At 35.3% G+C, this 13,640-nt stretch overlaps 1 protein-coding gene across 1 annotated transcript in view; it reads left to right on the forward strand.

Annotated features, from left to right (window-relative positions):
* The window catches only part of GLCCI1 (glucocorticoid induced 1), a 105,191-nt gene that overhangs the window by 26,630 nt on the left and 64,921 nt on the right, over positions 1–13,640 (forward strand). The window contains exon 2 of the mRNA XM_042918745.1: positions 6,345–6,496. Coding sequence (XP_042774679.1) covers positions 6,345–6,496 — 152 coding nt within the window. The remainder of the gene's footprint in view (positions 1–6,344; positions 6,497–13,640) is intronic.

The raw sequence follows: 13,640 nt of genomic DNA on the forward strand, positions 1-13,640 counted from the left end.
ACAAAGAACTGGAAAAGTGGTATTAGTACTTAGTTGTCTTAAGCATTTTGGTCAATTGAATGGCTGGAAGATGCTTTACAATGGTAATCAGTGATGGATTTTGAATAAAGAAGCAGTTCATTCTGGTGGCGTTATAATGGCTAAGTTTCATGGAATTTTAGGCATTACACAATAGTTGAAGGAGTAATAGCTCTTTTTCAAGAAGTTTTAAATAAATTGTTAAATGCTTTCTTTAAGTTTGGATGTGCTTCATGTAATCACGAAGTGTAGATGGAAAGCTTTGGCTAATAATCATTAATTGAGAGCTAAACACAGTTACTTGCTTTTGTAGTAGGGTGAACATAGTATGAAATAGGTTGGAGTGTGTTAATGGTCCAAGAAAAAATATGAGTACTTTTTTATTTGTGTTGGTTTGCATTCTGTATGGCTACATTATGGCACTCAAAAATACTGTATCATCTTTGTCACCTGATAAGGTTAGTTTGGAAGATGTGGTTGGTGGCTTGTTTCATATTATTCTGGAGCTATAGTTCTTTAAGTTTCCAATATTCAGTAACTTTTTTTTTCTTTTTTAGCTTGCAGAAGTTGTATTTAACTTTATTTTCCACTGCAGGTTAGCTTCTTAAGGCATGAGATTTCCAAACTGACTAGTCAATCTTCAATCACTGCCACTGAAGTAAACATTGTTGGGAACAAATTAATTAATTTAACATCATACTGCATTGCTCTGGCAGTTAGATATCAGGCATGTTTTAACGGTTTTGAACAGTGCTAGTTTGCTATTCAAATTCAGGGTTATCTAATACGTAGCTTCATGCATTTAAGCCTATTTTATTATTATTACTCTAAAGTTGAATTTCCAGTTGGTTGTTAGAGAGCAAGAAGTATTTTGTATAGTTCTCAGTAGGTACTCAGGAGACCCAGGCCTACCAACTGCTGTTGCCATGTGGCTTCCTATTCAAGGAGGTGAAGAGGGGCAGGAAAGAACAACGTTTAGATGAATGTAATGAGGACGACTTGTTATAGACTGTTGCTATCAACAGTCATTTTCTGATTCTAATAGAATGATAGTACTGGAAATAGGTGTGATTTTTTTTTTTTTTTTTCCCCTAACCATCGTATTTTTTTGCTGGAGTTAGTTGTGTTTTACCCTCAACTATTTAAGTAAGGGTATTAGCAGCAGGACTGGTAAAGTAGCATGGCAAAGACTCTTACTACTCCTTTTGTGTAGTTGGAGAGCAGCATTCTTAATATCTGCTGCCTAATTTTTTTTTTTTTTTTTTTTTTTTTTTTTTTTGCTTTCTTTCCCTTCCTCTCCTTTGGTGTGCTTTTGCCATACATATACTGCTTTATATTATAGTTTAATTATATGTATCATGTCTACCCCTAACCACGATATAAACTCCTTGAAGAGAATCTGAAACTTGTTTTGCAATTTCCCTTGGTACATGTAACAGTGCTTTCCATATGGCAGACATTTAGCAAGTTTTATTTAGTAATAATGATAACCTGGTTTCACCACTTATGAAGGTACTGTTTTCCTGATGCCTGTTTTTTTCCTTAAGTAATGATACTAAGTATTTATTTAATTGATTTTCTTTCATACCTTACATAAATATAATTGAATATTTATTTTAGCAATTCTATTAAGTTAAACTCTTATAAATTAATTCAAAGACTGACTCTACTAATGTATGTTTCTAGCTCATAGGGTGTCCTCTTGATCTACTTGAATTGAGGTAATTTTGTAATAATTAGAGAAATAATTGTGATCACTCAATTCAAAACCACATATTCTAATCACAGTTGTAACCATGACATAGACAATTTATTGTATTGAACATATAAGTAATGCAAAGCCAGTGTTGATTTTCCGTATTGCACTGGATTGTAAAACCTGAGTTGATAGGAGATAACACCATGAATTAAATAAATAAAAATTGGTGAGCATCGAGGCTTAGATGTTGAGGCAGTTAAAAACTAATTCATTTCCAGGGCACTTGGGTGGCTCAGTCAGTTAAGCATCCAGCACTTGATTTTGGCTCAGGTCATCATCTCATGGTTTGTGGGATCGAGCCCCATGTTGGGCTCTGGGCTGACTGTGCAGAACCTGCTTGGGATTCTCTCTCTCCCTCTCTCTCTCCCTCTCCCTCCCTCTCTGTGTGCTTGTGTGAGCTCTCTCTCTGTCCTCTCTCAGATAAATTTGAAAATTTATTATATATATATATATATAATATATATATATATATGTATATATGCTAATTGCCATGATAATTTGGATAATGGTAACAAGTCATCTTGTTGAAATAGAATTACATCGGGGCGCCTGGGTGGCTCAGTCGGTTGAGCGGCCGACTTCGGCTCAGGTCATGATCTCGCGGTCCGTGAGTTCGAGCCCCGCGTCGGGCTCTGTGCTGACAGCTCAGAGCCTGGAGCCTACTTCAGATTCTGTGTCTCCCTCTCTCTCTGACCCTCCCCGTTCATGCTCTGTCTCTCTCTGTCTCAAAAATAAATAAACGTAAAAAAAAAAAAATTAAAAAAAAAAAAGAAATAGAATTACATTGTTTTTAACAAACCTTTTGTTAAGTCTAGGGCTTTAGTGATATTTGATAGATTCAGTTATTATGGCTAATCATATCCTGGAAGAGTACTGTCCTTGCCAATTTTCAAACCTAATCTGATTTTTACACTTGAAATAATTTGGAAATTAATAATTCCCTATCTTTTAAATTTTCCTGGTTGTGAGCACTGGTGAGAATCTTTATTTTAAAGAGTGTTTGGGAGTACCTGGGTGGCTCAGTCATTTGAGCACCCAACTCTTGATTTTGGCTCAGGTCATGATCTCATGGTTTGTGAGATCTCTGCTGACAGCACAGAGCCTACTTGGGATCCTCTCTCTTCCTCTCTCTCTTTCCCTCCCCGCCCCCCCCAATAAATAAACAAACATGAAAAAATAAAGAATATGTTTGAAATAGGACCTATCAAGAATATATGCCTCATATACTTTAATTTTTTTTTAAATGATGATTGGTAGAATTAATTTTGTAACAAGATATAGACACTGCGTTGTCCTAACTTGTTTTCTCTGTTTAAGGCAGATCTTTTTGTTTGTTTTGGTGGTGGTAATGTCTGGTGCTTGTCTACACATTCTGAACATCATTAAGCAGTAGGATAATCTTGTAAAATTAGAGCTAAGTGGCCAATCTGTACAATGAGACTAGCACCCAGTTTCAGGTCCATTAAAGTAATAAGGCCATCTTTTGAGATACAGGAAAACATCATAACGTCTGTTTTTTTTCACACATGTGTATTTTTATTTTTCTTCCATATCATGTGTTTGTTTTATCAGTTTTATAATGCTTAACGTATTAGTAATATAGTACATATCCCATTTATAAATGAATAACTACAGATGTTGTTCCATGCTTACCTATAAGAGTATTTAGTCAAAATAGCTTGAAGACCACAGTTCTGACAAAGTCACTAATCCTAGAGAATGGACATTACGTGGAGAGCATGTGATCTTTTCAGAGTGATAGGCAAAGGTCCAGTGATAAAATATATAGCAAGAGTTATTTGATATAGATTGAAATATATAGATCAAGAAGCTCATTTATACCGCTTCTTCATTATAAAACATAAAAATGGTCCCTATGGTTTATTTTCCAAGTTAGGAGGAGTTTTAATAGTTGTAAGTAGCGTATATATGACATTTTAATAGTTCGGAGCAGTGTAAGTTTAGGCACAAGTTTTCCACATGTAGTGGTTCTTCATTTTCTGGCTACGGCTGACCTTTATGCAGGACTTTTTGTATTTAGTGGTGGACTGCTATAAATGTTGGTTCTTTTTTAAGCGACAATCTTTTTTGTCTCTTGTGTCTCTTGTGTCCCTCTTCCTGGTGGAGGGAATATAAAATAACTTTTAAAAATTTTAAACAAATTGTTATAAATTAGATTATGAGAGACATATTTTCTCCTTTTCCCAAAGTTGTTAAAATTTGTGGGTATTGCTTTTATAGCCAGAAAAAAAATACTTGAAGGAATTAATATAAATAACTTCTAGTACCAAACACAGTCTACATAGGTATTAGTTGTGATGGGGGAAGAGGTAAGAGAGAAGAAAAAAAACAAAACAGTGAAACAGGACAAGTAGCAAGAAAGCATTACAAATAGGAAGAAGAAAGTTACATGACAAGTTAAATTTACTATAGCAATAATGTAAATGGGATAAAATTATCTTCTACAAGAAGGCTTACTGCAAAGTTTTTTTTCCAAAAAGCTTCGTTATATACTGAGTATAGGACACATGCGTAAACGGAATGATTGAAAGAAATTGAAAATTCAAGAGTAGGGATATCAGGAAAATTATAATAGCAAAAGGGGTCACAATGTGAATGTTTAATTTGACAGAGTTTAAAACGTGATATATGGAACAGATCATAATGGTGAAGTATGTAAGCCATAGTACTGCTATCATGGATCAGTATGTGTCAGTTTACACAGAACTAAAATGTAAATGATAAAAAATGGCAATAAAGAGAATTATTAGATCTCAAAAGAAGTTTAGAAATTTTAGAGTTCTTCTCTAAATTTGTGACAGATCCAGATGATAATTATATTATTCCTATATTCTGTATTTTTATTTCAGTTGAGGTACAAGACTAATAAAGACCTATATTCTGAAAACAGAAAATATATCTTCTTCATGACTCATGAGATATTTATAAAAATTGGCCATGTTTTTGGTCACAAAGAAAATTTCAGATAATTCCAAAGAGTAGATAGAAATAGTAGGTATCCTAGATTCTCTGCCCATGGTGAAATGAAATTAGACTAAGTAATAAAGATGAGGAGGAAATTTGGTAATTTTCTTATCTTTTGTAACATTCTAAGGTTAAAGAAAAAAAAATCAAAACTGCAGTTTTAAGATATGTAAATAATATGATAACACCAAAGTATACAGTGTTTTGTTTTCTGATAAAAAAAACAAAGCAACAAAAAAACCCTGTATATTCTGGCTTCAGGAAGATAGTGGAAGGACAGTATTCAAAACAAATGTTCCTTAATTGTTGTTAATGTGCAAGGCATTTTAGTTCCATGTGAGCTGTAACCCTGGATGAGACTCTGAGCTTTGGAGCTTGTAATTGGATGGATTTTATTATAGAAAGCACATCGGTGGTAAATTATTGGGGATGTGTATATGGAAAGACTATAATTTCTTTGTTAAGAAACTGTAGAGTTCATTATGATCATTTTAATTTTGAAAAGCAGTACTTACAGTACCCAAATGGAAGGAAGTAGGTTGTTAGAGTAGATTGACTAAACTGTGTAGAATGTCTGGAGATCTTGCTTCCTTTTTACCTCTGGCTCCTGTTGGCAGTTCTCTTTCATTGGACAATTCTGTTTTATCCCTCTGGGCCAGATTCTTCATACATAAATGAGGAAATTGAATTACAATATGAGGTTCTTTATACATGTTATTTTTGTGTAGCTATGAATAAGTTGATTTAAGTAGTATTGAGCATTGATTCCTTTTCAGTCTGTAGAGACTAAACTTATGTCCTGGTGGGGGAGAAAGACAAACTTACAGTTCCATGCAAGCAGAGGGGGTCACATATATCTGAAACCAAGGGTAGAGATGGAGAAAGAAAAGCCTTGGGGAAGGTTTCACAGAGTTGGTGTGACACCTGAGCTGCTTTTGGAGATAAGAGTTTGTCAGGGGAACAGAAAAGGAGAGGGTTGTCTGCTCAGGAAGTAGTAGAATGTATAGGGGCAGAGAAGGGAGTGTTGTACATTTGGGAAACTGCAGTTAGTTCATTTGGCACTTTGTAGTTAGCATGGATTTATAGTGGAGTAGCAAGACATTAAGCACCGAGGTATATGGGAGCCAAATTGTAAAAAATACAGGCTTTAACTTTAAGATAGTAATTAACCATGGAAGTGTTTTTTGTTTGTTTGTTTGTTTGTTTGTTTGTTTTAGTGGTGTTGGGATGTAGCCCAATTGAGATAGATGCAGAGATAGCAGTGAAGAAACTGGCAGTCCAGGGGAGACATGATAGAGTCTTAATTAAAGTAATGGCAGTGAAGATGATGGGTAGATTTTAGAATAGGTCTCTGAATGGGTGAACAAGCATCTGACAGCCCTGGAAATATATGCAAGATTTAATATGTGAATGTATTTTCCTTTGGAGAGGGTCTACAAACTTCATCAGGTCATATATGAAAGAGCTGTTAGGGTAAATATGTATCATAAGGAAACTTGGCAGGGTGACATTCTACAGACTATGAAGTTTAAATTTTACATAATTATCAGTGACTAATCTAATTTTTTTTCACTTTTTATAGTGGACAGGCCAAAAGCTCAGCAAGTTCGAACCTCTAGTACAATAAGGCGAACCTCTTCTTTGGATACGATAACAGGACCTTATCTCACAGGACAGTGGCCACGGGATCCTCATGTTCATTACCCTTCATGCATGAAAGATAAAGCTACTCAGGTAAAATGAGCAAATCAAAATCAGTTTTATTACCCTGTAGTTCTGTTTTGATCACAATAAAGAAAATGTAATTTCATCAAATTTTTCCAAATTTGAAATATATTCAACCAAAGAAGGAAGCCATTTCTTTTAATAAGCTTTAGACTAATGGTTTATTGTCATTTCGGTTTTAAAAGTTTTAAAATTATTCAAAATTTAATAAAGAGCATATCAGTTTATATTACATGGTTTTTGAGACTTAGAGTTTTAAGAATTGCTTAACAGAAATTAACATAACTAGTAAGTATATTAGAAAATATAAATACTTTTTGAAGAAAAGTTTACACAATTTTTGGAAGTAATTTATAAAGTACTAGCACATGGCTAAGGAAATTCATGTTATAGGATTTTGTTTAATTTTTTTTCATGTTTGCTTATTTTTGAGAGAGAGACAGAGCATGAGCAGGGGAGGGGAAAAGAGAGAGAGGGAGACACAGAATCCAAAGCAGGCTCCAGGCTGTGAGCTGTCAGCACAGAGCCCGACACGGGCCTCGAACCCACAAATTAGGAGATCATGACCTGAGCTGAAATCCGATGCTCGACCAACTGAGCCACCCAGGTGTCCCTGTTTGTTTGTTTAAAACCGAAGACTAGAAACCTTGATACCTTGATATCTAAATAGAACGTTTACTGTTTGTCACACTTTTTCTGCTTATGGAAGGTTCCCCAAACTTTTGATTTGAGAAGCTTTTCCTTCCAAGTCAGGGAAAAATATGAAAACATCTTACTTTATGATTTCTGAGTTCTTGACCATTTCTTCATAATAGTCGTCAATCAGCATTTTGAAGAATATTAAAAGTATAAGAGACGGTTGCTGGCCTTAAAGAACTTACAGCATAGTTAGGAAGATAAGATGTAAATTCATGAAAATCAGTAATAGAAGATAGTATATAATTAGATGTTTGATGAATGGACCATTTAAATGTTAGAGGATTCAAAGGAATGAGAAGATTCGAAGCTTTCTAGGTTAGGGAAATGGAAGTATTTGAGTTTCATGTCTGAAGGAAAAGGGAGGAAATTTGGACATGATCTGTGAGAATCTTCTCAGTGCTTATAATTTTCTCAGAGAAGCTTGAAACCATGAAATTAGCTTCTTTATTATCCATCTTATCAGCTTTGTCTTCGCAATATAGTCTTTTGCTTTCCATTCTTTGCTTTATGAGGAAAAGGATCAGTTTGATGTGGTAGACAATGGGCTTCTCAAGTAGAAATAACTAGCAGAACTCAGAGATGTGGGTCTGGACACTTAGAATTGGACACAGATAATTCAAGACCATCTTTTTGGAAGAGTAGGGTTCACAAGTGTGATAAAGTGTAGACATGGTATATAAAGAAAGAAGATCAAGAGACCAAGGACTTCATCTTTGGAAATGCACACAGGGAAAGAGAAAAAACTAATATATTTACCTGGAAGCAACAAGAAGAGGAGGGGATTAACATTTGCTGACTGTAGATCATGTGCTGCATTTCTTACATCCCGAGTTTCATTTAGTTCTCACAAGAACAATGTAAGATGACACAGATGGGGAAGCAGAGACTCTGAGAAGCTAAGGGACTTACTCAGGATCATAAAGGTAGGAAGTGTTGGAGCCAGGCGTCGAATATAGATTAATTCGTCAATCATTCTGAGCCGCAGTTTTATGGTGCTGTTAGAATAAATGGAATAGTGTGTTTGTGTGTTTCACCTAGTGGAGTAACTGGCATGGTATTTAAAGATGGCAGCTTTTCTTTTTAGGTGTTAAAAAATGCTACTTTTTATTGAGTATATGCTTTATGCAGACGGTATCCAGAAACAGAGGAGCCAGGTAAAGAGCAAAAGCTAAGAGAAGAACTGCAGTAGTCTAGCCTTAGGAGCCAAAGGGAAAGATGTTCTAAGGAAGAATTGTTAACACCATCAGGTGCCAAAGAGAGAGGTCATGGAGAATAAGGACTAAAGTTAAGGATTATGGGCACATTATCTTGGAGAGTTTAGTATTGAAGTTATAGAGGAGGAAACTCAGATATTCCAGAATTAAGAAGAAAACTAGATGGAGATAGAAAAGAGGGCTCTGGGTATGCTTCTTAAGCTTGTCTGTTTCTTTATCTGTGTGACAAGGTTAGTGAAACCTAACTCATGATAATGTTATGTAACTATACATGACAATATATGAAAGTGAATGTCAGTACCCATGGTAGGTTATTAGTAGTGGATACAGATAGGCCCATTTGCAACATTTGCATGGTTTGGAGCAAATATAAATGAAGACCCGCATACCATATGTGTATAACAAACTGTTATGTAAGATATATTTTGTCCTTCCACTTTGGCAAATAAACCTTCACATGGATCTTGAACGTCAAGTTGGAACTAAGAAATCCTGGATTCTTCAGACCTACATGCCAGGATGTGTCTGCATGCTCTGATCCCACCCCATCTTCTGAGCCTAAACTCATATCTCTTCCTACGCTACACACCATTCTATTCTCTGAGAGGGGGGTTCACACATATGTTTCAATGCCCCAGTTCTCACATCCATGCTTTGTTCGTACTCCTTCAGGAAGTGAGACCCAGGGAATAGGTTCTTTCACAACTTAGAAGCCAGGCTGCTCTGTTTAGGCAAGGAATTCCTGGGTCTAGGTTACCCAGAGCTTAGTCCGTGGTAGAGGTGTGGGCTCATGGTGTGTATGTCCTTTTGGACCCATGATCTCTTCACCTTTGGGGAGGGGTGTGGGTAGAAGAGGGCCAGAGTAGTTCCTCCTAAAACTCGAGGTCCAGGACAGAGGTCTGACTGGGTCTCTATGTAGGTCATTTATTTGAGAAACAACATTGAAAGGAAGGTAAAACATAGGCCTCACTTTACAGATGAGATACTGAGGCATGGGGAAGTTAAGTAATTTGTACTTGGTTATATAGCTAATAAAAATAAAGAAATTTGAACTCAGATTTGGCTGATTCCAAAGCTTTTGCTTTTTCTTCAGTTCTCCACTGTTTCTCATAGTAACCCCTGAAGCATATAGACAACCCAGTGTTTACTTTAGAAGCATAAGAAATGGTCTTGCCCCCAAGCCTCTGTTGGTTTAATTGAAGGTACAAGAGATGAACATGTGAGATGTTTTTTGTTTTTGTTTTTATTTTTTTATTGTCATATCCATTCTTTCTGGATTAACTCTTGAACTCTGAGCGATGCAAATAGAAGATTTTGTTTATTTAGGGTAAGTTAGTGGAGAGAAGGTGGTACAGTCGCTTGCTACAGATATTGCTATCTAGGCTGTCTGGTTTTGGTGGAGGGTGTCTCTAGGATTTTTTTCTTTCACATTTCCATATTTCAACTACCTTAATTATTGAGGGTTAGGAATAAAATTCTCAATATTTAATATAGTTACACATTGGGCCTTTTCAAAAGTGTAGCATAGTGTTGTGAAAATCACTGTGGACTTTGGAGATGCATCATGTGTTCAAATTAAGGCCCAGTATGAGAGAACCTTGTGGGATGATGGAAGATTTGTATATCTTGATAGAGGTTTTGGTTATATGAGTGAATGCATTTTTCAGAACTTACACAAGTATACATTTGTGTGTTTTACCATAGAACTTTAAAAATATAGAGCCTAAACAAATATTGAACTCTAATCAGATGTTCAGGAGTGAAATGTACTGCTGTCTGCAGCTTACTTTGAAATGAATCAAAAATAAGATCAGTTGATGGATAGGTAGATATATGAAGCAAATACAGCAAAATGTTACACAGAGAATCTAAATGTTGGCTTTTTTAGTGCTCACGAGGCAGTTATTTTCAGTAAACTTTAAGTTTGAGTATTTTAAAATGTTGGGAGAATAATCATGGCCACTGAATTAACCGTTGTGTGGTCCAAACTTCAGTTTCCTTTTCTATAAATTGAAATAGCAGACCAAATTTGCAGAATCACGTATTTACACTGAGGACTGAAAGAGACCACTTCACATATTTAAGGCTAATGAGGAAATGGATCATTGCCAGCTTATTAGAATAGTCTGTGTAGCTTAATAGAAATAAAAACTAAAAACCTTTTGTGGAATTTAATATTACTTTAATATATCAGCCTTGCAGATACAACCCTTTTTTAAACAAAAATTTATTACCAACTCCCAAAATTGAACCTACAGTTAAAGTTACAGTAATCAGTAGTATATTCTCAGTTTTTACCATGTTATCTAAAGCTTCATCTCAGACGGATTTACAATTCTGAGTGTGAGCATGTTTTTAAATGAGAAAGTAGTACATACACTTTCCATAAAGGGTTCAAACAATAAAAACAGTATAGAGCAATAATAAAGCATGTTTCTTCTGAGTTCCCAAGTATGGTAGCAAATATACACATTCTCTTCACAAATATACACATTTTCTCTCCATGGCACATTGTAGGATTTTACTTCTCTGCCCACTTAACGTTAAGTTTGGCCATGAAACTTATTATAGGAAGAGGCTGGAAGAGACCTGGCGTACTAAAACCAGACAAGGCCACCACAAAAAAAAGAAAATTATAAGCTCGTATCCCTGATTAATTTAGATGCAAAACACCTCAACAAAATATTAACAAACCTAATTCAATAGTACATTAAAAGGATCATACACCATGATCAGTGGGATTTATTCCAGGAAGCAAGGTTGGTTCAACATTTGCAAAATTGTTCAGTGTGATACATCACATTAACAAAATGAAGGATAAAAATGATATGATCATCTCAATAGATGCAGAAAAAGCATTGGTCAGAATTCAGCGTTCATCTGTGAAAAAAACTTTCAACTAAGCGAGTATAGAGAGAATGTATCTCAACATAATAAAGGCCATGTGTGACAAGCCCATAACTAACATCATACTCAATGGTGAAAAACTGAAAGCTTTTTCTCTAACATCAGGAACAAGATAAACATGCCCACTCTCACCACTTTTATTCAACATATACTGGACATCTTAGTTAGCCACAGCAGTAAGGCAATAAGAAATAAAGAAAATAGAGAAATAAAAAAGAAATAAAAGGCTTCCACATTGGAGAGGAAGAAGTAAAACTGTCACTATTTGCAGATGACATGATGCTCTATACAGAAGACACTGAAAACTTGGTCAGAAGGCTGATAGAACTAATGAATTCAGTATGAAGTTGCATGATACAAGATCAACATACAGAAATCTGTTGTGTTTCTTTACACTAATATATCAGAAAGAGATACTAAGAAAGTCCCATTTAAAATTGCATCAGGGGCGTCTGGGTGGCTCAGTCGGTTAAGTGTCCAACTTCGGTTCAGGTCATGATCTTGGGGTCCGTGAGTGTGAGCTCCATGTTGGGCTCTGTGCTGACAGCTCAGAGCCTGGAGCGTGCTTCAGATTCTGTGTCTCTCTCTCTCTGCCCCTCCCCAGCTTACACTGTGTGTGTGTGTGTGTGTGTGTGTGTGTGCGCGCGCGCGCGTGTGTGTGTGTGTGTGTGTCTCAAAAATAAACATTAAAATTGCATCAAAAAGAATAAAATACCTAGGAAATAATTTAACCAAGGAGGTAAAAAACTGGCACATGAAAACTATATAAGATATTGACTAAAGAAACTGAAGAAGATACAAACAAATAGAAATATATTCCATGCTCATGTATTGGAAGAATTAATATTGTTAAAATGTTCATGCTACCCCAAGTAATCTACAGATTCAGTATAATCCCTGTCAAAATTCCAATGACATTTTTCACAGAAACAAAACAAATAATCCTAAAATTTGTATTGAACCACAAAAGACCCTGAATAGCCAAAGCATCTTGATAACAAGAAAGCTTGAGACATCATACTCTGATTTAAAACTATATTACAAAGCTATAGTAATCGAAACAATATGGTATTGGTGTAAAAACAAACACATAGGTCAATGGAACAGAATAGAGAGCCAAGAAATAAACCCATGCATATATGGTCAATTAGTTTATCACAAAGGAGCAAGGAATATACAGTTGAGAAGGGACAAGTCTTTTCAATAAATGATGCTGGCAAAACAGGACCACTATCATACACCATACACAAAATTTAATTCAAAATGGATCAGCGACTTGAATGTAAGACCTGAAACCATAAAAATTCTAGAAGAAAACCTAGGTGGTAAGCTCCTTTATGTGGGTCTTGGTGATGATTTTTTGTATTTGACATTAAAAGCAAAGGCAACAAAAGAAAAAGTAAATAAGTAGGGCTACATCAGACTAAAAAACTTCTGCACAGCAAAGGAAACAATAAAATGAAAAGGCCTCCTACTAAATAGGAGAAAATATTTGCAAATTATATCCAGAATATCAAAGAAGTGCTATAGCTCAATAGCAAAAGAACAAACAATCCAATTAAAAAATGGACAGAAGATCTGAATCCACATGTTTCCAGAGAAGATATTTAGATGGCCAGAAGGAAAATGAAAAGATGCTCAGCATCACTAATGATCAGGGAAATGTAATCAAAACCACAGTGAGATAGCACCTCATATTTATACAAATAACTGTTATCAAAAAACCAGAGTTAGCCAGGATGGGGAAAAAAGTAAATAATTGTGCATTGCTGGTGAGAAAGTAGATTGTTGCAGCCACCATGGAAGACTGTATGGAGTTTCTTCAAAAAATTAAAAATAGAATTACCACATGATCCAGTAATTCCACTTCTGGGTATTTATCCAAAGAAGACAAAAACACTAACCCAAAAAGATACATGTACCCCCATGTTCATTAGAGCATTATTTACAATAACTGAGGTATGAAAGCAGCCTAAGTGTTCACCAACAGATGAGTAGATAAAGAAGTTATGGTATGTGTATGCAATGGAATATTATTCAGCCATAAAAACATGAAATCCAGCCATTTACAGCAACATAAATTGACCTTGAAGACATTTTACTTCAGTGAAATAAATCAAAGACAAATATGATCAAATAAGATCTCACTTACATGTGGAATCTTAAGAAAAATAAGCTCATAGGTAACAAAGAATAGATTGATGGTTGCTGGGAGTTAGGGGGTGGGCTAAATGGGTGAAGGGAGTCAAAAGGTACAAACTTCTAATTATAAAATAAATAATTTGTCTAGGGATGTAATGTATAGCATGACAACTGTAGCTAATAATCTTGTA

Source organism: Panthera leo, chromosome A2 (genome assembly GCF_018350215.1).
Source record: "Panthera leo isolate Ple1 chromosome A2, P.leo_Ple1_pat1.1, whole genome shotgun sequence".
Taxonomy (NCBI): Eukaryota; Metazoa; Chordata; class Mammalia; order Carnivora; family Felidae; genus Panthera; species Panthera leo.